The sequence below is a fragment of the Nyctereutes procyonoides genome, unplaced genomic scaffold, assembly GCF_905146905.1.
Source record: "Nyctereutes procyonoides isolate TBG_1078 unplaced genomic scaffold, NYPRO_anot_genome, whole genome shotgun sequence".
Lineage (NCBI taxonomy): Eukaryota > Metazoa > Chordata > Mammalia > Carnivora > Canidae > Nyctereutes > Nyctereutes procyonoides.
Window position 1 is genome coordinate 85,053,836 of NW_026575146.1, and position 26,558 is coordinate 85,080,393.

The 26,558-nt window shown below is 45.3% G+C and overlaps 2 protein-coding genes across 2 annotated transcripts in view; both read right to left on the minus strand.

The window, feature by feature from the left end:
- Positions 1-2,859, minus strand: part of WDR88 (WD repeat domain 88) — a 46,259-nt gene extending 43,400 nt beyond the window's left edge. Inside the window, exon 1 of the mRNA XM_055310274.1 lies at positions 2,563-2,859. Within this exon, the coding sequence (XP_055166249.1) occupies positions 2,563-2,859 (297 nt within the window). The remainder of the gene's footprint in view (positions 1-2,562) is intronic.
- Positions 2,860-4,416: 1,557 nt separating this feature from the next.
- GPATCH1 (G-patch domain containing 1) overlaps positions 4,417-26,558 on the minus strand; it is a 43,343-nt gene continuing 21,201 nt past the window's right edge. The window contains exons 10-20 of the mRNA XM_055311697.1: positions 24,818-25,022; positions 22,593-22,892; positions 21,488-21,666; positions 21,094-21,221; positions 20,164-20,300; positions 19,671-19,837; positions 13,092-13,305; positions 11,646-11,753; positions 8,946-9,043; positions 7,695-7,843; positions 4,417-4,615 (exon numbers count right to left, since the gene is read on the minus strand). Of these exons, the coding sequence (XP_055167672.1) occupies positions 4,585-4,615; positions 7,695-7,843; positions 8,946-9,043; positions 11,646-11,753; positions 13,092-13,305; positions 19,671-19,837; positions 20,164-20,300; positions 21,094-21,221; positions 21,488-21,666; positions 22,593-22,892; positions 24,818-25,022 (1,716 nt within the window). The 3' untranslated portion in view covers positions 4,417-4,584. The remainder of the gene's footprint in view (positions 4,616-7,694; positions 7,844-8,945; positions 9,044-11,645; positions 11,754-13,091; positions 13,306-19,670; positions 19,838-20,163; positions 20,301-21,093; positions 21,222-21,487; positions 21,667-22,592; positions 22,893-24,817; positions 25,023-26,558) is intronic.

A 26,558-nucleotide genomic window follows, 5' to 3' on the forward strand; every position in this document is an offset into this window, starting at 1 on the left:
ATGTATTTAAAAGAGAGTGAGCCAGCAAGAGCACAAGCAGGGGAGGGACAGAGGGAGAGGGAGCAGACACCAGGCTGAACATGGAGCCCAATCCCAGGACCCTGGGATCAGGACCTAAGCCAAGACAGACGCCCAACCAACTAAGCCACCCAGGCGCCCTGAGCCAATTATTTTTAAAATACTGCGGCACATCCGTGTGTGAGTGTGCACTAAATAAACACTAGGAATGAAACATTATCTATTGAGAATGTGCTTTAGCAAACCGTCTCAGAGATTTCGATGAAATCATCTGGAACACTTAGTTTTGCATTTGTGCACCTTCATTTTAAAGGGTCATTTGTTAACATCTTCACTAAGCTACAAAGACACTTTAGCCAGAGTGTATTGTTTTCCGTCACTGGTCCCCTCTATTTATTCTAAACTGCTCTTTGTTTTACAGGAGTTCATTTGGATTTTTTTTTTTTTTCTGTTTGCTGGAGTGCTCCCCTGAGTAACTTTGTCCTCAACAAGAAGTATCAGTTCTGAGTGTTTGCAGGTCTGAAGAAATGTCTTTCTGTCGCCTTTGCTGCAGATCAGCAGTTTGGCCAGGTAGAGAATTCTTAGGTCAGAAACCTTCTGGGAGAAGTTACAGGACTTCTCAACTTCTGTCATCTTAATGGGTCATAAAAACCTTAGGCCAAAAATAAAATCATTAAGCCACTTGAATGTGCAGCCACAGGAGACGGATTAGTCATCAGAAGATGGCCAGCCAGTGGGAGCCTATCCATAAAACAGAGCAATCCATAAAAAAAAAAAAAGGATATTGTATCTTTATGATATAGAAAAATCTCTAAAATACACTAATTTAAAACTAGGTGCATAAGGGGTCTAAAGTATGCTTTTACGTAAAAAAAAAAAAAAGGAAGGGAGATATACATGTATGTGCTGGGAAATGCATTAATTATCTTTGTAAGGCTACAGAACTAGAAACGTTTCTTGCCTCTGTAGAGAGAACTGAGGCTGGTGGGGGGACAAGGCTGCTAGGGAGCCTTGGTTCAAAAAAAATTGTTTTATATCTATTGAATCTGAATCTTAGGGAAGTTCTATGGAGAAAATAATTTCTGTGCTGTCCTTTCATTTGACTTAAAAATCATTGGGCAGCCCCGGTGGCTCTGCAGTTCGGTGCCACCTTCAGCCCAGGGCATGATCCTGGAGATCCGGGATCGAGTCCCACGTCGGGCTCCCTGCATGGAGCCTGCTTCTCCCTCTGCCTGTGTCTCTGCCTCTCTGTCTCTCATTCATAAATAAATAAAAAAATAAATAAATAATAAAATATTTTTAAAAAATCATTATAAATATGACTAAAATCCCTGACGCTTTGCTTTTAGAGATCGCACAGCCAATCGGCAATCCTCCTGGTGGGCTCTGCTCCCGGGTGTGTTCTCAGGCCTGGCCAGGAGGTCGAGTAATCCAAGCTGATCGCAGGCTTTCCCGTCTGCAGTGTGTGCGCCACGCCTTGCCCCCACCCCTGCAATGCAGGCCTTCACTACGGGGGGCTGTACTGGCCTGCAGCCTTGCACGGAAACTCAACTGTCTCTTGCCGAGGGGGCACCACCACCGCCTTCCTGAGCCGAGGGCGATTTTCTTCAGTTTCCTTCTGTATCTTGCCTCCTTGTGCCCCCTCTTCCTCTCCAGCACCTCCTCCGTGTAGACCCCCTCTCCTGCATGGCTCTGGCACATGATCTCTCTCCTGCATATTATTCCTTTGTATATGTTCTTCGGGTCACAGAGGGCTTGTTTTCTCATTTTCTGTTTCACTTCTCTGTTCTGATCTTAAAGCCTCCGTGGAGGATTCTGATTTGGAAAATCCTTCTTCATCCCCAAGAATTCTCTGTTCACAGGTTATTTCCTCCTCCCAGCCTTTGTTTGATGCAACGTCTCTCTCAAGTATCACCGACAAGGCAAGATGATGTTGGTGAGTTTTTTTTTTTTCTTTAAAATTTTACTTATTTGGGATCCCTGGGTGGCGCAGCGGTTTGGCGCCTGCCTTTGGCCCAGGGCGCGATCCTGGAGACCCGGGATCGAATCCCACGTCGGGCTCCTAGTGCATGGAGCCTGCTTCTCCCTCTGCCTATGTCTCTGCCTCTCTCTCTTTCTCTCTCTGTGACTATCATAAATAAATAAAAATTTAAAAAAAAAATAAATAAATAAAAATAAAATTTTACTTATTTATCCATGAGAGACACCGAAAGAGAGGCAGAGACACAGGCAGAAGGAGAAGCAGGCTCCACGCAGGGAGGCTGATGCAGGACCCGATCCCAGGACCCCGGGGTCACACCCTGGGCCGAAGGCAGATGCTCAACCGCTGAGCCACGCAGGTGCCCCTCCCTGTTTGTTTTAATTCTGGGTTTTCTGCTGCTTCTGGAGCTGTTTTAGGGCGACCCCCCACTGTGAACTCCCTAGGCAGCCCGTCCTCCCAGGGGCCTCACGTCCTCCCAGGGGCCTCACGGCTGCCTTGGCCGGCTCTCGGCGCCCTCCCCACGTGCGGGGTCGGGGCCTGCGTCCTCGCGCCCTTGGTCTGACCTTGGAGAGGGTTTCCTGGTCGCCCCAGAACTTCCTCTCGGGCGTCGGCTCTTCCTCGGGTGGCGGGGAGGCCCGGGTGAGTTCCAGGGAGTCGACGGGAGCGAGCAGCCGGCCCTGCCGTGCCTCCAGCATCGACAGCTTTAAGCGCCCGTAGGCCTTGACCAGGGCCGCACAGGGCAGTTTGTGGGGCGGCTGCTCGAGGTCGCCGGAGCTGACCGGGGGCAGCGGCACCTTTGCCTTCCCGCCCTCGTCCGGGGTTTCCGGGCAGCTGGGGGCGCACGGTGGCTGCGAGGCCATCTCGGAGCCTGGCCCGCGGGATGCCGACCCCCGGCACCTCGGCCGGCCGCGAACGGTGGCGCCACGCGCCGAGGCCTCGGCCCTGCGACCTGCGCCCTGCACTAGGCTCTGCGCCTGCGCCCTGCACCTGCTGCCTGCGCCCTGCACTGCACTCGGTGCCTGCGCTCTGCGCCCTGCACCTGCGCTCTGCGGCCTACGCCCTGCGCCTGCGGCCTGCACCTGCGGCCTGCGCCCTGCACCTGCGCCCTGCGCCTGCGCTCTGTGCCTGCGGCCTGCGCCTGCGTCCTGCGCCTGCGGCCTGCACCTGCGCTCTGCGCCTGCGGCCTACGCCCTGCACCTGCGCTCTGCGCCTGCGGCCTGCGGCCTGCGCCCTGCACCTGCGCTCTGCGCCTGCGGCATACGCCCTGCACCTGCGCTCTGTGCCTGCGGCCTGCACCTGCGCTCCGCACCTGTGTCCTGTGCCAGCGGCCTGAGCCCTGTGCTGTGCTCTGCGCTTGCGGCCTGCACCCTACCTGCGCCCTGCACCTGCGCTGTGCCCTGCGTCTGCAGCCCACGCCTGTACCCTGCACTGGCGGCCTACGCCCTACCTGTGCCCTACAGCTACGCCTGCGACCTGCGCCCGACATGTGTGCTCTGTGCCCTGTGCTCTATGCCCTGCACCTGTGCTCTGTGCCCTGTGGCCTGCACCTGCGCCTTGTGCCCGCTTCCCAGGAATGACACGTCCCCCGCTCTCCCGGGCACTCCGGTCCCCTCGCCTGCCGTCCACGCCGAGCACACTTATGCCCAGAAAAACGGGCTTCCAGCCCTGGGCACAGAATGATTGAGACCAAGCGCGTGGCGCCGGCAGCCCCCTCCCCTCGGCCTCCCATCGGCTCCTCCTGGCTGCATCTACAGGGAGGTTGCAGGGGCTCCTGACCCACCTCACGTCCTGCCAGCACCAGAGTAGGATGGGCCCTGGGTGAATTAAGATAGAGCTGTAGAGCACCTAATGTATCAGAGCATGAAGGAAATAGCTGTCACAAGGTGAGTGACGGAGAACAAGTGTCACCTCTAGGGTGGTAGCAGCCCCACCGATAGGAAATGACAGGGTGGAGATTACAAAATACTAAGGATTATCACCTCTGGGCGGTAGAAGGAGAAGCGGCTTTCTTCCTTCTTGCTTTTACAATCGCTCTGATCCTTTGAACTCCTGCACTTTGCTCAGACGTGTCATCAGGGCAGAGGAGGCAGCATGGGAGCTCCTGCTCCTGGTCTCGCAGACTGTCCAGGACACTCTGGTGACATCCACCCCGAGAGGCTGAGGCCCCCCGCCACGCTCCTGGCCCCACCATCAACCACCAGACGCCGCAGCCACGTGCCCATTCCGTCTCTCTTACAGGTCCTGAATTAAGTCCAACTGCCCTTATCTGGACGAGGCTTTCTTCACGGGCAAAACCAGGGAAAACCCTTCACTTTAAATTTCTTTGTAAAAGTTTCAGGAAATAAAAAAGCAAGAAGAAAATAGAAAAATTCCATTTTTAATTAAACTGTACAGTCTGAATTATTTCCTCTGACACCAACTGAAGTTAAAATTCCAAGGCAGCCTTTGAAATGTCAAGGTTTTAAAAATTATTTTACAGCATGAATTTACATATAAATACAATCTGTACAATGTATTAACAGAGCAATCGATGAGCTTCCATCATGGAGGAGATCTGGTCCGGGACACATCAGCGCAGAATTCAATTACTGCCTCCTTAGTGGGAGGCTTTTCAGTCTGGAAAAGGACATAAAGGAGAGGGAAGGACCATTAGGTAAGAACTGAAAGCGAGACAGCTCCGTGGGGGCCGAGCATGCCAGACCTCCCCGAGTCACAGGGGCACACGGGTACCCACAAGACACAAAGGATGACCACAAACCACGAAAGCATCATTTAATTTGCCTTTTAAAAATGCTTTTCTGTTGCTCCCAAAACACATGGGAAGACTCACACCCCACATCTCCTATTAGGACCTGTTTATAAAACAAGTTCTAATCCTGGTTCCACTCATCTGTCTCATGTAAGACCTCTGGGAGAGAGTTGAAAAAAAAAATAAATCTGCTCCAGGGCCAAGAACTCCCGAGCTGGCAGTCTTAAATCCCAGCTTCAGTGTACACAGGGGCATTCATTGAGCAGGATCTAGGCCATACTGGCTCTAGATCCTTGCTCAACAGCCCCAAAGTGAAACCAGATGTCCCCAACAGCAGAAGAGATGAATACTCTGGTGTGATCCCATAAAGGGACACCCCATGGCAATGAGGACAAGCCAGCTGCTGCTGCAGGAATAAGGGGAGGGGGGTTCTCACAAGTTGATCTAAGAGTCACATTACAGGTTCCTTTAAGTAAAGTCCAAGCGCTAGAGAGTGGTGACAGAGGCCAGCCAGAGGGGTACCTTGGGGAATGGGGGTGGGCAAGCTAAGTGGAGGAGACACAAGCAGCTGCAGGTGCTGGTGTATCCCTTGTTGGGCAGTAAGAATGCATCAGGGGAAGCTTCTGGCCTGTGCACATGTATGTATGTGTGTGCACTACAGCACATACTAAACCGTGGGTCAATCTATGTCTGTGTAATTCTAGAATAAGACAAACTGACAGACACAGGACATAGACCAGTGTCTCGGGGGAAAGGGGTGGAGGTGGCGGGTGCTGAGGGGCTTCCCCTGCAGGAATGATTCATCAGATAGCCCCAAATGCTCAAGGGTGAGGGCCTCAGGTGTGGGCGAGGTTCCCTAGGCCTGGCTGTCCCACCTACGAGATAAGGGGCCCCAGGTGTGGGCCTCACAGGGGTGCATGAGGATGAAATGAGCCATGCCCAGGGTGCCCCACAGCCCCTGGCCCCCATCACGCTGGCGTGCCGGAGGACGGGGAAACAGGAGTGGGTACAGCCACTTCAGGAGGCTCGTAATGAAACTGAAATGCTCATCTTTGTACTTTTGAATCATGTGAATGTATCGTCCATTCTGAAGAACTAAATGGAAAAGAATGAGGGGGTGGCACTTGTATTTCCAGACAGCAAGATATGTTTGCTTACAAGGCCAGAGTCATTAAAACAGTGTGGACAGAACAATACCAAATGGCTAGGAAACCAGAGGAGAGACTGGAGGAGCCGGCCCATATGGGGACTCGGTACATGACCAAGCTACTCTTCCCTCCATGAGCCGTGTGCAGGGCTGACGTGGCCAGAGCACACCTGTGCCTCTCCCCCTTCATCCTGAGCCTGTGGCTGGACTTCCTCTTCCCCGGCCCCACGGTAGCCAGGCTGTGCAGCTGCGAGGACTGTGATATCTAGGCAGAACCACGATGACCCCTCGCGCTCCACTCCCACCCTCCCCCTCCTATGAGGGCCATGCACTCAAGTGGAACAAACTGGTGTCCTGGGAAACTTACTTGGTGTTTTTTTTTTAATTATTTAATATTTATTTTAAGTAAGCTTTATACCCAATGCAGGACTCGAACTCACAACCCTGAGATCAAGAGCTGCACACTCAACCAACAGAGCTGGCCGGGCACCCCCCACCCTCCATGCCACTGGGATGTGGGGGTTCTTTGTCAGCACTAGCTCACTCCCTTGATGAGTACAACTAGCTAGTCATTTGGAGAAAAGTAAGCTAGGTGCTTACTCTGTTCACAAAAACAAAACCAAAAAATCCAAATAGATTAAACAAAACTATGAAGGCATGAGAATAGCCCATATACATATATAAAATCTTGGGTTAGGGAAGGCCTGTAGGAGACAAAAATACAAAACATACTCCCCCCGCCAAACTGGTAAAATGGAGGGCACCAAAAATTAGAGCTTCTGTGCAACGAAGATAGTTAAAAGCCACATGAGCGGTAAAACACTAAAACAGAAGGATTAATATCCAGAATTATTATTTTTTAATTCCTAAAAAATCAGTAAAATAGTACCTTGACTGAGACAAGAAAAACAGACAATGTAACAGAAAACAGAACACTGTGCAGAGAATGTGAGCAAACCACTCACAAGAGAGCCCCGGGCAAGGCTGTCCTCCAGCCTCTCACAGCACAGGCCACTCCACCTCATTACCAGTCCAAGAAATACAGATTCAAGTGAGATGCCATGCTTCACCCATCCTGCCGGCAAACATTTCTGAACCGTTTGTAACTGATGGAATAACAAGGTGCTTTCATGTTTTTTTTTTTATTTTACTTTTTTTTTTTTTTAATTTATGATAGTCACACACACACACACACAGAGAGAGAGAGAGAGAGAGAGAGAGAGAGAGAGAGAGAGGGCAGAGACATAGGCAGAGGGAGAAGGCTCTATGCACCAGGAGCCCGACGTGGGATTCGATCCCGGGTCTCCAGGATCACGCCCTGGGCCAAAGGCAGGCGCCAAACTGCTGCGCCACCCAGGGATCCCGGTGCTTTCATGTTTTAAATGGATACAAAATACTCTGGCAGCAGTTATTCATTCTACATGTTCATACTCTATAGATTTATGCTACATAAAATATTTATTTTAAAAGTCTGCAGCAACAAAATGTGTGTGCGTCAGAGAAAGAGAGAAAGACTGAACAAAAGAGTTTTGAAAGTTACACATGAAGCTGATGGCAGGGGTTGCTGGAGAGAGAGGTTTGGGGAACTGGGCAAGGACCGTGAAGCTTTATCTGTAAGGTTCAAATTTTCACAGTAATAATATACTCACATATTTCTTGTCTAAGTAAAAAAATGAACTTCTAAAAGGCCTAGCCAATACACAAATTGATCATTTCTGACATTTGCCTCTCAGCAAAGACATCAATATTCCAACCAGCGTTTGGAAAGTGTCTGAAAACCCCTGTCCCCCATTGCCTACCTTCTCAGCAGTTCCTGGGGTGACAGGTCTGCAGGCCCTTCTTCGTCACTCTGGCTGTCACTGCTGTCTGAACTCTCAGAACTACTACTCTTCTCTGATTTTTTATTCTTTTGCCTGCCTTTGTGTTTGTGCTTCCGGTGTTTCTTTTTCTGAAAAAGAAGAGTGGGGCAGGGATGACAAATGGATGTTTCTCCCCCTGATTCGAGCGATGACAAGCTAAGGAGGCATGTGCTTGCTGGAATTGTTAAAAAACAAAAAAAACCCTCCTCATTCGGAGTAAGCCTCCCATGGGACAGATCGGGACACACAGCTGTGTGCACTCTGCACCGCACACCCCCTCAGAACCAGTCCTCTAGGGCAGACGCAGCAGAACCAGGCTGATGCAGGAGGACGCCTTTCGCCACTTAGCCCCCATCTTATCCAAGGTGACTGCTGCACCTCCCATGAAACTCACTGGTCCATGTCATTAGGTGCACATGATAATAAACTATCGACCAGGATGGCAAGCACGATGGAAAAGCACAAAAGAGAAACCAGCAGAAGGTCAGAAAAGAGCAGATGCACTGGTAAGAAGCAAATGAATCTGGTTTCTGAACCCGGCAGCACCTGTTTTTAACCTGTCACCACAAGAGGACTTTCATCATCTTCCACGCTCAGGAATCCTTTCTCTCAGGAAGCCAATCACAGAACTGTTTGTCATCAACTCTGCTACCACCCAGACCACTCTGAGACCCAACACCAACATTAACCAAATCGGAAGCCTGTGCCATCACTGAAAACACAAGGACGTGGGATTTCCTGCACCTCAAATAGCAAGCTATGGACCCAAATCTCTGCTTGCAGTGATGACGAAGTTGTTGAAAAACAATGTTCAAAATAATATCTTCATTCAATATTGAATAACAATTAATCTATTTTATTATTTAATATTTGACCATTACTCTAGAGCATTTAAATGTTCTTTTTTCCTACTTCTTAATGTTCACAAATAAAAATTGTTTTAGGTCCAACTGAGTAATTAAAATATTCTGCCCCAAAGAAAAACCAAGAAAATCGAAGGTGTACGTGACTGTCAACATTTCTGCCAAGGTACGGAGAGGCCCACGTGCCCCCATCCTGGCACCAGACCGTGTCTCTGTGACTGGCTTCACACCTGGGATCACACCTGGCAGGGGGCGGGGCTTTTCTGCTCGACAGAAGCGGGGATACCTGAGCCTGCCTCCTGTCCCAAGACACCCAGAAGGAACTCACCTTCTCTTTCCTCCGTCTGTGCTCTTTTTTGGTCTTGTGTTTGTCTTTGTTCTTTTTATGTTTCTCCTTTTGAGGCGCCTCAAGTTTCTGACGAACATCTGAAACACAAATGTAACAAACACGTGAACTACTGGGGAAAATAAAGACTAAATTGTTGAACTGGGAACGTGTTGTAGATGGAATGTTTAACATTCAGGCGGAACTCCTGCCCTGCCTCCCTGATAAACACACGGATTAGCATGTCACCTGGTCACTCTATATTTAGAAATTGCCAGAAACCTCGCAAGACCTGTGTGATCCAACCAGTATCTGGCCACAGCCTTATCTGCTCGATGAGTCAGATGAAGATAAAGGTGGACCAGATTGCACAAGCTTTTTATAATTTAACATCCTTGTTAAAGACAGACCAGAGGCTGAACTTCCCCTCAGTCACCAGTGGCGGCTCCATGATCTTCTGTTCATTGTTCACCTTTTCCAAGCCTCAGTCTCCCCAACTACAAATACAGATAGTAAGACTCTGTTCCCTCAGGGACATAGGGGATTGGATGGAACCATGCACATGAATCCCACAGCCTAGAATCTGGCTAATAAATGTCAGCCCTTCTCACATCATCCTCTCTTAATGAAAGCACATTATATTTGCATTTGCCTTATAAGCTAGAAAACTAGCATCAAAAAAACATAATGTTGGGCAGCTCCGGTGGCTCAGCGGTTTAGTGCCACTTTCAGCCCAGGGCGTGATCCTGGAGACCTGAGATCAAGTCCCGCATCGGGCTCCCTGCCTCTCTCCCTCTCTCTCAGTCTCTCATGAGTAAAATAAATAAAATCTTAAAAAAAACAAAAAACAAAAAACATAATGTACATAGTCACTAAAAATGACCAAACAAGGGATACCTGGCTGGTGGCTCAGTGGTTGAGCGTCTGCCTTTGGCTCAGGTTGTGATCTCAGGGTCCTGGGATCGAGTCCCACATCAGGCTCCCCACAAGGAGCCTGCTTCTCCCTCTGCCTTTTACCTCTGCCTCTCTCTCTATGTCTCTCATGAATGAATAAATAAAATCTTAAAAAAAAAAAAAAGACCAAACAAGGGGCAGAGGCCTAAATTCTCAACCTCCAAACCTTGACCAAAATGTTTTCACAGGGCATTAATTTCCAGGTAACCAATCAGCAAAAATTAACAACGGCAGAAGCAATGTAGATCATTAAATCAATTTCTTCCACCTACAGAAAAGGTATTTCAGAAGCACGAATATTTTCCAAACCCAGGTAACAGGTGCTTATAACTCTCCAGTCCCATCTAGTCAGATATTTTAAAAATCTGACCTCCCAAACTTTTTTTTTAATGCTTGTTTTTTAAAAAAACATTTTCCCTCAATAATCCATAGACAAAATTAAATTGTTAACTATTACAAGGCCATTGAGGATGGTCTGGGAAATGGGCATAAATAACTTATGCAACTAATAACCAACAACTTTTAGATAATGATACGCTTATTTTAAGCTGAAGATCTGAACCAAAGCAAATAGGAAATATACTCCCTGCCATTTTTAAAGCCTTATACTTTTTTATCATCTCTTTGAAGGCTGGCTTCATTAACCAAACCAATATTTAATATGCAGGTGCTATATAAAGTAGATAATAGAATTACATCACTTATATACCTAGGCCAGGTTATCAGATGTTTGCCAACCTAGCCTTCAAGGAGATAATAAGCCAGTCTAAACATTTTAACAATATGTCCACTTCAGACGTTGTTGATTGATATTGGGAAAGGAGAATGAACCGTGTTTACTCCTGAAAGAATTACTTTTACTTTATTCACTACATGAGCCAAAGTATAAAAAAAAGTCTCCCAATATGCTTCTCCCTATAATTCCTCACCCATCTTTGTGTCCTAGATTTGTAATTTCTCTCTCTTTTTTAAAGACTTTATTTATTTGAGAGAAAGCGACAGAGACCAGAGTGGGGAGGAGAGGAAGAAGCAGACTCCCCACTGAGCAAGGAGCCCAACGTGGGGCTTGATCCCAGGACCCCAGGATCACGACCTGAGCTGAAAGCAGACGCTTAACTGACTGAGCCACCCAGGTGCCCCTATTTTTACTTTTTTTATTTCTTGAAGTGACAACATTTGAGATGCTAGAAAGAAAAAAAGCTGAAAGGTCTCTGAGGCTATAAAGCAAGAACTATCGTTTAGGTGGAAGTGATGGGATTCAAATGTGGCTGAGAACAAATACACCAGGAACAAATGTGTATACAGTTGACCCTCAACAACACGAGTTTAAACTGCGCAAAGCCACTACGTGTGGATTTTTTTCGATGAGTACAGTACTGTGCAGGTATTTTCTCTCCCTTACGATTTTCTTAATAACATTTGCTTTTCTCTAGCTTACTTTAAGAATACAGTATATAATACATAGAACATATGAAAAGTGCTAATTGTTTATGTGATTGGTAAGGCTTCAGGTCCACTGTAGGCTATTAGTAAAGTTTTTTTTGGGGGGGAGTCAAGTTATATGCAGATTTTTGACTGTGCATAGTGTTGGGGCCCCTAAACACTGCCTTGCTCAAGGGTCAACTGTATGTATGAGGTTGGCCTTGTGTTGGATTATGGGTAGAGGTGAAAACATGGTTAGAGTTGTCACAGTTCAAGGGAGACGCTGGTGCCAATGCAAACAGGAGAACCAAGGAGCTCTTGACTCACTGGGGCAGAAGACAGGCGGCAGCCGTGGGCCAAATGCTTCTCTTTCATCTATCTGCAGCTTCTGGATAGGGAAGGAAGGTGCAGGCTCCTGGAGTGCCGGCTCGCTAGCTGAAAAACACCAGGGTATTAATTTTGTCTATTTATATTAATAGTAATTAATATTATACTAATATTAATGTGTTTGATTCTTCAATTAATACCACCAGATAATGCCACCAGATAATGTGTGCTTTTCTTCACCACTTTAACTAGCTCACGCCGGGCACTGAGGACACAGCAGTGAGCATGCGAAGCTGACCTCCAAACTCGTGGACATCTGAGCAATGTCCTGTCAACACAGGCACCTGCAGCCAAGTGCACCAGTGGCTGTGACACAGGGGTGTGTAGAGCACACACTCCGCATCACCCCACTGAGACCTGAAGGGTTAAAAGATGTCCTCAAGGAAAGATGTCCTCTGAGAAGAATAAAACTTACAAACAGGGATCTAAGACTATGTCCCAGCTCATAAAGTTTAATTTTACTCAAAATAAATTATCAATGAGAGGGAAAAGTTTAAAAAAAAGAGAGGGAACTGAAAGCTAAAAAAGGGGGGGGACTGAATATAAACAAATTATCATGGTGATATTAATAATCTCATTTTTTTAAACAGAGGACTATGTTTTCAGATAGTGGAAAGAAGAACACAAAAAGTATGGATCAAAGTATCAATGATGTTCATCTCGGGGAAGTGAGATGCCAAGGGATTTAAGCTTTTTACATTTCTATATTTTTAAACTTTTAAAATTCAAGTATGTATCACTGAAATAAAAAATAAGTTGGGAAGTTTTTTTCCCCATAGAAATATGAAATAGGCATTTGCAAATCACCTAAGAATAAACTGTTTTCTATATTTCAATGTAACTTTTTGGTTAAAGGCATTATAAATTATACTCAAGTCTACCACAGACTCACAGGGGCAAACAGACCACCCAAAGACTGAGATAGAAAATTCTGTCTGCCCACTCAACCATCTGTAAAGTCTCCTACCCTTGCAAGTGCCAAATGGCCTCCTTTTCCATGGCAAAACTCTGGGCTCGGGGAAGAGCCCTGTATACCTCGGGACCAAATTTGCCAATAATCCCAGCACCTCATCATCAACCAGGTCAAAAAAAGAACAAAAAAAGCTATTTTTTAAATACAAATTTTACTAGTTTTAAATTCTTCTCAACTAGGATTCATAGGAAAATCAGTATTCTCAAACATAGCTATCCTGAAAATACATTGGAAATTATATCTGATATCACAATTAAAAATGTAAAAGAAAAAAAAATAAAAATGTAAAAGATTAAAACGTCATTGCTTGCTAATTGTCCTGGTTTACAACTGCACACGAAACAAAGCAGCAGCTTCTCTAGAGACATCTTCATTTTCTTCTTTGGATCCCCAAATCTAAAGTATCCATGTACCGTGTGCCACAGATGGTGTCTCCACTGAGTTAGTCTCTTGGGAGCTTTTGAAGTCAGCCTCCCCAGGACCCGCCTGATCATCCTCGCTGTCACCTTGCTCATCCTCGGAGGATGAGGACTTCTCATCAGAAGAGCTGGCAAAGATGGCTTTAAATAAGTCCATGGATGGGCGGCTCCCTTCTTCAGTCTGTGAATCCACGCCTTTGCTTATATTCTGCATTAACAATGAAATAAGAGTCAGGAATGAAGAAGCAAAGGTGAGGGGAGTCAGACTGTCTAGACATACACACCTACGGTCAGGGACATCGTTCCACACCCACGTACTGCCTAACTACACAATGACGGCTCACATGACATTTATTTTTGTGAGGTTTCTGATTCACCAACTGCAGAACAAGCCCACTGGTAGAAGCAGCTGAAGCCTCTCCTAGAGACAGGTCTTTCATCAGACTTGCAAAGGACCTAGCAAGTAGGTCCTAGCACAGGACCTCTGCAGTAGGAACTAGCACAGGGCCTCTGTCCTGTTTACAGGAGTCTATGGAGCCTTCAGAGGTCCAAGATTAGAGGTTAATGAAGGCACTCTACTCAGATAAAATGCTGAAGAGAAAACTAGCCCTCCACATGGTGGGGAGAGAGCCGGGAGCACATGGATACCATCGTCACGGAACTTCCCTTTGCAATTACACGTTGCCATTGGTACAAAAAGCCCAGCTACGGACAATCAGATTAGCCAAACAAACAAGCAGTAACTTTGTACAAACTCAATTACATACACAGGGAGCAAAGGCATGAAGAAGACACGACTCCTTCCTGGCCAAGAGCTTCTCCCCAGATGGGTGTGGGGTAATCTAATGTGCTAAGTGCAAACAGCAGTGATGAGAGAGCGCCAAGACTGGCCTAGATCAGGATCCACTTCTGTCCTTCCACCGTTCAACTGAAGAACCCGGCCAGAGACACGAGGATGCACTCAACAGTGCAAATGTCTGCCAAGGGGTGGGTATGGACTCTACCACAAAGTTCTCCTCACTCGCAGCAGAGTCACTCCCCTACCATATCACCTCCAGTTTCTGGAGCAGAGTACAAATACCCACACTGAGGAAAAGAGTGCAAGACATGACATCTGTAGTTTTAAAGTCAACTCTTCATAGAAAAAAATTAAAGAAGAAAAGTATACCATTCCCAACTAAAAATAACCAGGGCACCTTGGAGAAAGGATTGATTCCAAAGCTGGGGCTGAGAAACACAAAGATGAGCCCAGAAATCATTGTGCCCAGACCACCAAGACATGGTCACAGAGTAAGAGGGACACATGAAAAACACAGAAGCCAACCTGAAGGTGCTCCAACCAGCCAACTAAGACAGAGCATTAAATAAATAATGGTAGTACTGATTTAGCCTTTAAAGAGAATAGGAAACTGTGAGTCCACAGTTTGATGAAGACAGGATGCTTATATATTTCAGAGCTCCTTTATACTTATTAAAAATAATTAAGTACAAATTTGGGATGCCTGGGTGGCTCAGTTGGTTAAGCATTTGCCTGCAGCTCAGGTCATGATCCCAGGGTCCTGGGTGGGGGTCCCTGCTCAGTAGGGAGCCCATTTCTTCCTCTCCTTCTGCTTCTCTCCGTAACTCATGTTTTCTCTTATGTTCTTTCTCTCATGTGTTCTCTCAAGTAAATAAAATCTTTTTAAAAATAATAATAAAGTAAAAATTCAGAATAAATCAGTAAATAAAAGTGCTTACTAATTACAGAGGGGAAAAAACTAACTTTACAATGGAGAAGACTGGCAGATACTTCGTTACTCAAGTGACCAAAGTGAATACCAGCAATGGGACAAGTTGACACCATGCACCACCTGACAGGATAAAGTGAGAGCCCAGCCGGAGCCCTTCTGAGGTGCTCCTGCTGAAAGGGCACAACCTGAATCTAGTCCTAAGGAAACATCAGACAGGCCCAAACTAAGGACACTCTACAAAATACTGGCTTATAATCTTCAAGTATCAAGATCCCGGAAGACTGAGGAATTGTACCAGACTAAACAAGACTAAAGGGGCGTGACCACTAAGTGGTCACAAGTGACCCTGAGCTGCATTTCCTGCCATAAAGGACATTATTAGGACAACCCATTATTGAATGGGTCCAAGGATTAGACACGCCAGTAATGCATCAATGCTGATTTCCAGATCCTGATGGATGTACTGCAGCTATATAGGGAAACGCCCTTCCTTGAAGGAAACACAGGAGAGCCAGGCATACTGGTTGGCAACTTATGCTCAAGTGGCTCAGAGACAAAATTATCTAAATTACATTTAAACTTCTGACACTGTTTCAAAATTATTCAAAGGTATACATGAAGTCAGGAGAAAGAGGCTGACAGTGAAGCACAGAAAATCACGGCAAACTCAAACATCTTCTAGAAAACTCACAAATCTGATGTCTTTATGACAAACCACAGATACCAATGTCATGTGCACAGGCCATAACTGAATGGCAGCTGGCTGATACTCGTGTTTATAGACAGTTCAGGCCATTAACATTGTGCTGACTCAGAAAAAGTTTTCAAGGAAGGAAATTAAATAGCCCAGAGACTAGAAGTGAGATTCCTAAGGTCACCTGGATAAGAAGTGAAAAAGCAAGAAAGAACTAAGACTTTTTCTGGGCAAAATTATCTAAATACTATCTCAACATGATTTCTGAGACAATCTAAAAGTCTTTCTAATCCAATGACCACATTGCAAAGCCAGAATCTCTGAGTAAGGTTTTATGCTGTCTTAAAAATAACAGTAGAAACCCCATGGGGAGGTTCCAAATCCATGGTGGCACAGGTGGTGGCAGCAGCTGCCAGGCTTTGAAGGAAAGGAACCTTTTTCTCTGACCGGAGCAGCTGTGGTCTCAACAATCTGAAGCAAATCCCACTGCTTTTTCCCTCTTCTTGCCCTCTTGCCACTTGATAAAGTAAATAATATCCAGCCACAGATAAAGTCAGAGGAAGTACAACCCAGAGCAGGGAAACTAAGTCCCAGCCTTCTGACTGGAGGGTGTGAGGGGCAGCCTAAAAGTCAGACAGAGTCAAGAAGATCACGAAAAGGAGCTCAAGAGTAATCCTATGGAATGTCTGTGAGCTTCTGGCTCACCTCTGAGCCATGCAAGTGTAAATCTGACTCTAAACAGCAAACCAAAGGTTTTGATAACAGAACTAGGGGATTAACTACCAGCCAGGTCCCAGATCAGCTGCTGGGAAGTACACATGCAGGAAAGATTTGAATAGTACTATAAAGACTCTGAAAACTGCAATGACATTTGAACCCAGATGGCTTGGAACATATAGCCTAAACCTAATTAGGTCAACCATCTGCCAAAACAAAACAAAACAAACTTTCGCTATTCTCCCTAGAATTCAAACAAGACTTAAAGTTCATAACATAGGGACGCCTGGGTGGGTCAGCGGTTGAGCGTCTGCCTTAAGCCCAGGGTGTGATCCTGGAGTCCCGGGATTGAGTCCCCCACATCGGGCTCCCTGCATGGAGCCTGCTTCTCTCTCTGCCTATGTCTCTGCCTCTCTCTCTCTCTCTGTGTCTCTCATGAACAAATAAATAAAATCTTAAAAAAAAAAAAGTTTCATAACATAATGTCCAAAATATCAAAATGTCTTGGATATAATGCAAAACCACTTGGTTATAACCAACTGGGAAAACCTCAACTTGCAAACAACAATCAATAGACTCTAAACTTAAAATGACAAAAATGTTAGAATTATATGGCAAAATTAAAAAAAAAAAGAATTGTATGGCAGATTTTGAAGCAGCTATTACAGCTACGGTCCAAGAATAAGGTTAAACAGGTGGAAAGGGGCAGCCCCAGTGGCTCAGCGGTTTAGTGCCGCCTTCAGCTCAGGGTGTGATCCTGGAGACCCGGGATTGAGTCCCACATCAGGCTCCCTGCATGGGGCTTGCTATTCCCTCTGCCTGTGCCTGTGCCTCTCTCTCTCTCTCTCTCTTTCTCTGTGTCTCTCATGATTAAATAAAATAAAAAATCTTAAAAAACAAAAAACAAAAAAACAGGGGATCCCTGGGTGGCGCAGTGGTTTGGCGCCTGCCTTTGGCCCAGGGCGCAATCCTGGAGACCCGGGATCGAATCCCACGTCGGGCTCCCAGTGCGTGGAGCCTGCTTCTCCCTCTGCCTATGTCTCTGCCTCTCTCTCTCTCTGACTATCATAAATAAATAAAAAAAATTAAAAAAAAAAACAGGTGGAAAGATAAAAAGATCTCAGCAAAGAAAGAAATCTCAGCAAAGAAATAAAAGACATAAAGACAAACCAAATGAGAATTTTAGAAATGAAAAATTCAGTAACCAAAACAAGAAATTCACTGGATGGGATTGATAGAATAGAAATGACAGAAGAAAGGGTACGTGAACTTGATGACTGATCAATAGAAGCTGAGTTGAACAGAGAGAAAAAAAGGATTGAAAAGAGAATTGAATTATGGGGCAATATTGAAAGATCTAAAATTTATGTCACCAGAGTCCCAGGAGAGGTGTGAGAGGTGGAGGAGAAAAAACTATTTGAAAAAATAATGGCTAAAAATGTCCCAGATTTGGTGAAGGACAAGATTCAGGAGGCTCAGCAAACCCCAAACAAAAGAATCTCAAAGAAATCCACGCTCAGACACATCATAATCAAACAGCAAAAAACCAAAGACAAATAAAAATCTTGAGAGTAGCCAGAAGAAAAGTCATGTCATCCTGAGGAAGGACAAGTTGAATAACTAGATTTCTTATCAGCAATCAGGAAGTCCAGAGGGAAGTGGCACAACATTCTTTAAAGGGCTAAAAGGAAAGACCTGTTGACCCATCATTCTATATCCAGCAAAGACATCCTTTCAGGAATGAAGATAAAACATGGACATTCTCAGATGAAGGAAAATTAAGAAAACCAGTGGTTGGAACTGCTCTAAAAAAAAATGCTATATACAGGGAGGTCCTCAGACAGAAGAAATGATAGGAAGGAAAGCCAGCTCTTTAGGAAGGAAGAAAGAGCAACAGCAACGGTAAATATCCAAGTAAATAAAACGGACTATCAGCTCATCAGTTCTTTAAACACGGCTAACAACTGAAAGCAAAAATTACAACCCTGTCTCATGAGGTTTTCAGTGTGTTTGCACGTAATATAGGTGACATCACAAAGCTGGGAGAGTGAAGGGACCTAGAGAGCAGTAAAGATTCCACATTCCACTTAGGGTGCTACAGTTATCAGTTCTAAATTAACTGTTTGAAGTAAGCATTAAAAAAATAATGAGTTGGGATCCCTGGGTGGCGCAGCGGTTTGGCGCCTGCCTTTGGCCCAGGGCACGATCCTGGAGACCCGGGATCGAATCCCACATCGGGCTCCCGGTACATGGAGCCTGCTTCTCCCTCTGCCTGTGTCTCTGCCTCTCTCTCTCTCTCTCTGTGTGACTATCATAAATAAATAAAAATTAAAAAAAAAAAAGAAAAAAAATAAAATAAAAAAATAATGAGTTAAAAATGTAATAGATAAATTAAAATAGCATACTGATAATTATTCAACTAATATAAAAGAAGGTAGGAAAGGAAAAAGAGAGCAACAAAAAAGGAGTGGGACCAGACAGAAAACAAAACTGTAGACCTGAATCCAACTAGATCAACAAATTACATTAAATGCTAATGGTTAAAACACACAAAGCAAAACATATATATTATCTAAATGTACTATTAAAAAAAGGACCCAAGGACAATGACATGCTTTTTATCAAAAATACACTTTAAATACAATGAAACGAATAGGCTAAAAGTAAAAAGATGAAAAAATACATACTGTGCAAATTGCCAGAGATAGAGTAATATTACATAATGATAAAAAGTTCAATTCGGCAAAAAGATAAAACAATACAAATAAATGTGTACGCACCTAACAAGAGAGTTTCAAAATACATGAAGCAAGCACTTTGGTATAAAGTTGGCAGTTTCTTATAAAGTTAAATCTACATTTCTGTATTACCCAGCAATCTCGTTATTAGGTATTTACCCCAGAGAAATGAAAACTTATATTTACACAAAATTCTGCACATGAACACTCATAGCAGCTATATTTATGAGAGCCAAAAGCCAAAAGGACATATGGAAACAACCATACGTCCTTAAAGGGTAAATGACCAACAAACTGTGATGTAGCCACACAGCAAAATAGTATTTAGCAATAAAAAGGAATGAGCTATTGATAATACACTACTGATGAATCTCAGAGGTATGATACTGAGTGGAAGAACCCAGCAACTACAGCCTATGGGCCAAATCCAACCCACTGTCTGCTTTGTAAATAAAGTTTTACTGGAACATGGATGTACCCATTTTTTTTCATATTGCCTGTGATTTCTTTCACATTCCACAGCAGTGTTGAGTGGTTGTGAGAGACACTATATGGTAACAAAGCCTAAAATACTTAATACCCGGCCCTTCACAGAAAGTTTGCAGACCCCTCCTAGATGTGATGACAAAGCACCATCAAAGAGAAGGACTATGACGCCACAGCCTGGCAGAGAAAACGTGGAAGTTCCACATACCTTATTTGAGAGTGATTCTGTCACAGGCTCTTCCTCTCTGATTACTAATGGACCGGACTCTTGTTTAGGTGGACCAACTTTTGATCTAGCCAAACTTAAAAATTCACTAAGGGAATCTTCTTTCTTTTCTTGTTTGGATGTATCCCATCTGGATGGTTTTCTTGACTCTGAAAGGTAGAACATGGACGTAATTATCAGAATGAGCAAGCAAAAGGCAAGCTCTCCATTATGGCTCTTTAATTCATTCCAGAACATCAGCAAACCTACTATGGGCCAGGCCCGGTGCAAGGTGTTGAGAATGTGGCAGATGCTGAGGCAGAGCACCAGCCCCTAACAGTATACATGTGGACTCTTACCACATGAGCTAATGTATTCATATGAACAAGTCTCTTAATGGAGGGAAAGCACGTATTCTGTGTACCCTTAAGACTTTCCCAACGGGATACGGCTTGAGACCACAGTCAGCACATGGACCCGAAGAAGCCCCACTCACTTTCAGGACCTTGGTGCTGTAGTACTTTCTCATTTGATGCTTGAGTTGTAGGCAAGGATGCTGTCTCTGGGATGGTCAGAAAGTTGAAGACTGAGTATTTGTCACGTTTTACTCTTGGTAAGCCAACCAAAGTTGAACTGTGGGTTGAAAAGAAAACATGTATATAATTTTAAAATCTAATTCTTGTGAAGCTTTCCATCTCATGTTTTTCACCACTAGCTACTTGCTAAAAGGTCTCCGAAGGTGATTTTGCTTCTCAAGGCAGTTTAAGAATTTGGAATGGCTGACTTCAGGGTCCCTGAGGTTTTTCCTATCATAGTAAGAGGGAGAATTTAATTTTGAAAATGTATTTCCAGGGCACCTAGGTGGCTCAGTCCGTTAAGCACCCGACTCTTGATCTCAGTTCAGTTCTTGATCTCAGGGTTGTGAGTTTAAGCCCCACGTTAGGCTCCATGCTGAGCACAGAGCCTACTTAAAAAGAAAATGTATTTCTATGAAGGAAAAATTCCACTGCTAAAAATATACCTACATTTTCTGACAAAACCTCTGATTCAATCATAAGTTTTTTGGTAGTGTTTATAATCAAGTGTAAGACATTTATAAAGAATTAGCATGTCATATTTTAAATGTAAATTATATGTGCGTCATTAAAAAGGTGACAAATTAGTCAAGCATTACGTTTTTGTAACTTGACATATCTGAGCTTCGTATCTCTGACATGGAATACAGTTTTTTTCCTGGATGTTTGCCTTTTTTTTTTTTTTTTTTAGTAGCAAATCAATGGAAATTAAATCTGTAAAATTTGCAACTCTATGCATTTACAAGTAAATTCATCTAGAAACAGGGAATTTATATGAGTAGGTAAGGGGGAAAGTTAGCTTTAATATGGGAGAATGAATACTGATGTAAGGGCAGATTTATCCAACTTACTCTGGATAAGGGTCAGGGACATTAAACCTCTTACATAGAAGCTTGTCAGGGTGCCACTCAAATGTGTCTCGGGTGAGCTTCCCGAACATCTTCATCTTCACAGCCGACTGCTTGTCATTGACATCATTCTGGGAAAAGACATTTATTTCGTTTCATCAAGTGGTCATACCACTGACCTGACTGCTCTTCCACTGAAAAGTTTTCAAGCAATTTTCCAAAAGGACAAAACAGCTCTTATGCTACAATGCTTTCGCTAACTGACATTGGAAGCTAAAAGCATAAAATCATTTCTTATTCTAATAATGCTGTGTCTATTGTGATCATTCCACTGAGACATCGAAAATATTTGCTCTAATTCTAAAATTCATCAGGTAGGGACTTGATGGCGACAGACCTCTTGGTCTCGAGGGACTTCCACTTGATCTGAATCATCCTCCTCCTTGGCATGCGTGAACCTGGAGGACAGGGTGGAATGGGAAGACACATAGAGTACAGCTGCCCGAGCAAACTCATCCCGCTCGCGGCCTCGCTCCCACTCTGTCATCCTGGGGTCCAGGCAATGTTCCAGGGCATCTATGATACAAGGAACAAAACATTGCTTGTCTTAGGAAAAACACAGGGCTTATCCAGTGGGCCACACTGTACGCCTGTAGATTACCAGAGGGGACACAAATCCTGACCCTGGGAATACTTGTCAGGTAACAGTGCTCTCCCCCTCAACATAGTTATTTTACTGAATTCTGTCTACAGCACAGAACAGAGAAAAACATTTGGGGACTAATGCTCATTAAATCTTCAAAGCCAGGAACTTGCTCTCACTCCCAGCCAGTGATAAGTTCATCCCAACTGTATATTGCCCAGTTTTGGCAGAAAAACACTCCTTTTTCTAACTTTTTTTTTTTTTTAACTTAAATAAACATTAGAGGGTGGGTTCTTAGTAAGGAGTGAAGCACAGTAGGCCAAGATCTGCTTTTGAGGACCAAGGCCTCAGATTTGCTGACGACTTGAATGACAGCAATCCTGCTCAGTCTGTCCATATTTACTCGGTAGATTGGAGGGTGACTTCTTTTCCCCTTGGAATGGTTCAACAGCCAACTACCTTCTTAAATCAAATTTTAGACTGTGATATAGGGCTGGTTGATTAGGATTTTAAGATAAAGTGGGAGATGACCTTGTTCCCTTGGTGTGAAATGCAACACTTACAGAAGGCAAGCATTTGAAAACAGTAAACGGTCTGTGGGTTAACATGAGCCATTGCCAAAGCATGTTCTCTACTCAAAACAGCTATCTTTGGGACCTGAGATAGGGAGAAACACAAGCTACTTGTTCTTACTTTCTAAGGTCAAAAGCCAGGGACTACAATCTTGGCACTGTTTGCAGCAGGCCAAAGCCAAACACCAGCAGAATGGGACATTTCAACTTTAAATCTGGGACTAGGGCCAGAATAGCAAGATTGCTTCCCTTGGCTCAGAAAGAGGAGACCCAGGCCTAGCACCCACCTTTCTGACCCTGTTTCATATTTACTAAAAACTCTTCATATCGTTTTTGCTTTTCTGGATCTTTTGCGAAAGGTTTGAAGTTGCTGGCTCTGGTGGTGGCTGTCCTACCACTCAATGCCATGTGCCACGACGAGCAGTGTCCGACGTCTGCAGAGGAGGGCTGGGATCTGCTGCTTGAGGCAATCTGGGCCAGACTCCTGGCCTTGAGTTGAGCTGCTTTCAGGTCTGTTGCCTGCTTCATTTCTTTGATCCTCTCTTTATCTTTTTGGGACAGAAACTCCAACACTGAAGTAGCCGAACCTAAATAAAAACAGTAATAGGAAGAGATGAAAAGTATCGTAAGACAACTATATTGATACTCCTGGGGTACCTTCGTGTTCTATATCACAAATGCATGTCACCGGAGTCTTTTACACTTAGTTTTTCAACTGTATTCATAGCATCCCTGTGAACCAGACAGCCATGAAATAATAAGACTCTAGTTTTATGGCAGGCAAAAATGGAGGCCTTTAGGATATTTATCAGGTAAGTGAATGGTCCTAGCATGAGGAAGCTGACATCCCAGGCTCCGGGCTTCCAGCCTGAGGCGGCCACTGCTCGGCAGCCAGGCCCAGCACAAGCCCTGGTTCAGAGCCAGCTGCCCCTGCAGTGTTCACTCCTGTCACAGCACCCCCAGAGCCCCGGCCTGGGCCAGAGGACACTGCACACAAGGCCCCACTCCTGCTAGCAGGGGGCGTGGGCATTAGCAAAGCCCAAAGGCAACCCAGAGGCTAGCTACGAGAGGAGAACCATAAAGGAAACAGGGTGACACCACTGAAGGAGACTTAGAAGTGAGGCCTGGGAGTGGGGTATGGGGAATCACTAGTGTGGGGGGCGAGGGGGCAGCGAAAGCCTGGAAGTTCCCTCCAAAGAGATAATTTGTGGTGAATTAAGTAAAACATGGAGCCAAAGTGTGAGGAAAGAGCAGGGGCAGAGGAGACAGTGAACGTCAAGGCCCAAAGTGGTACGTCACGGTGGACAGGGCACAGGGCAGAAAGTGGGACCACAGGGCTTCACCCCAGGGGGTTTAAGACAGATTGGGGTAAGACATGGCCTGAAGGAGGAGATAGGTCGGTAGCACGTGGCCCAGTGGGAAGTCTGGATTTTCCTTTAGTATGAGAAGTTCTGGAGTGTTTTAAGAGAGGCTGCCATTGAGGGGAACAGACTGCAGAGAGGAAGGCAGGGAAGTGAGGAGGCCAATAATGAGGCCCCGCAATGGGCCAGGTGCGGGAGGATGGGCGCTCACTCCCAGCTGGAAGCAGCAGACATGCAGACATGACGGGGTCCCAGCGTGCTGGAGGTAGTGCTGAGAGGACCTACTGATGGACTTGGGGCGGGGGCGGGGAGGGCAGGATTTAGGATTACTACATTCTGGTCTAAGCAGTGGGTCACTGGTGGCATCATTCACTGACAATGGGAAGACCAAGGGAAAAGCAAGTCTGTTCTGTTCTATTTTATTTGAAATACCTATCAGACTCCCGACTACCAAGTCCAAGTTCACCTCTCACAGTGGGTCTTTCCGCGCCAACCTACAAAGGATTCTCCACACTTGCCCATGCTTTCAGATGCTTAGGTGTTCAGGGAAGAGCTTACAGTACTCTCTCCCCCAGGCTGTGCAAGGACAGTGAAGGCCCCCACACCTCTGTCTGCGCCACATCCCAGCAATCGTTATAAGTCTGAAAACTGCTGAGCTTAAGACCAGGGTTGTGGTTTCTTTCTTTCTTTCTTTTTTTTTTTTAAAAGATTTTATTTATTGGGATCCCTGGGTGCCGCAGCGGTTTAGCGCCTGCCTTTGGCCCAGGGCGCGATCCTGGGGACCCGGGATCGAGTCCCACGTCGGGCTCCCGGTGCATGGAGCCTGCTTCTCCCTCTGCCTGTGTCTCTGCCTCTCTCTCTCTCATTCTATGTGACTATCATAAATAAATAAAAATTAAAAAAAAAAAAAGTTCAAGCCCCATATTCAGTGTATAGATTACTTTAAAAAAAAAAAAAAAAGAAGACAAGTCTCAAGAAGTAAGAGATCCATACACTGCTACGTGTGCCAGTCACAATACACAATTTTGTTCTCCCCGTGTGGGAATACTAAACCAGCTAAAAGGTGTCGCTGAGAAAACAACTTTCCATTTTGACTTTGGCAACTCCAATTATTATAAACGTGATGTTCTTATCTTCTTCGTGGCACCTACCTTGCACAGGTGTTTCTCCCAGCAACTCCCCCCGCTTGGAGGCATTCAGTTGGTGCCTACTGTGCATCCCTGGGTCTGGCACGGGCTTTCCAGCTGACTCCGATAACACCTGGAGTAAGCGGGAGTTCTCTGAGGTTGCAGTTACCACAGGCCTGAAGTAATGCACAGGTCGATAGTCTCTTGGCAACTCAGGTGGTGGGTAAGTCTTCAAAAAAACCCAAAAAACAAAAACTCAGAAAAGACAGGCTGCAAGATGACCACGTTTGACCTAACCCAGAAAACCCATAACCTGTGAGTATTGTTAACCCTGCCCTCGCCAGGCCAACCTCCAGCAGGAAGGTCACACTGGGCACATCCATTCCGGATCTGGAGGGCCACTGGGACCGCATCATTCTAATGGCCACACATTTTTAATGGTCCCCCTGCCCACTTCTGCAGAGAGATGCTAACATGCATGTTGCATGCGGTAAGAAGAACAATAATAGTTATCACAATGCATTAGCCCACACGCACAACTTGCTTAGTGTAAATCAGAAAACTTAGAAAAGTATGATTAAAACTTTGAAAAAAAATGATAACTTTGAACAATGAACAAGTTGCTTTTAAATTCAAAATTCTTTTTCTGGTTACGTTTCAGTTCCAAAATAGAGCTTCAAGACTTATTTTTTTGACCTGAGGGATTTTTTTAATTCAAGAGCGGACTAAACTGAAATTGAAATATATTTGAGAAATTCAGGCACTGATGATGACAGAACAGATAAATTAAAAGTATTAGCTACATTTATTTATTTATTTATATTAGCTACTTTTAAATTACTCGCTAAACCTTGCTCTGAGTCTAACAAACATGAATTCAGTCTTATTGAAGCCATTTTCTAGATTTTTCAGCTACCTGAAACCCTGAGCTCTGTAACCAGCCCAACACCGAATGCTCTCTGGCTGTGGTTCTAGGGAGCAGCTGTCCCCAGGGCTCCCCTGAGGGTTTAATGACACTGACGCCCGCGTCCCACCCCATAAAGCTGGCACTAGGTGGGGCCTCCCAAGCTCCCCAGGTGGCTGAAACATGCAGCCTGGGTAAGCACCTGGCACAATGACAGTCATCATTGCTGGGAAATCCCATTTTTTTACAGTCTTAGGTTGACCACCTTCTGTGAACACATGGACTCCCAGATCAGCTGGCAGATACTTCTTTATGGCCATAACACAAAAATCCAGAGGAGCACGGCAGAAAGGAGGGGTGCACAGCCACGACTCTTAATATCCTCCATCGGATTCAAAGAGTTTCCCTCCCTCTGCAAAATCACTGTTCTGTTCAGCCTCTGGATACAGAGGGGCTGGCTTTGGGCCACACCTGTAGAAAACCTGTCTGTGAAAGGCTAGGTGACCAGAGCACAAAGCACTACTCCAGCAAGCAGCACCTCGGGAACCCCCAATGCCTGTCACCCTGGTCACAGCCCTTGGGCCCACTAGAGGGAATCTGTGCTTCTGGTGCCCCTGCTGTAGAAGGGCTGACTTGGGGGCCAGGACTTAGTCCCATTGAGCCCTGGAGGGAGGGAGTCCTTGAGCCCGGAGTCAAGCGAGTACTTCTCAGCCTTTTTTATGCTCTCCTTTCACACACATAAAAAAACTCACATTCTCCTTCGACATTACTTGACATTTCTGGAAATAACAGTAGCGTACTATGTGCCCATCGCCTTTCTGAATATATTCCGCTTTCTGTTATGACACATTATACCAACTA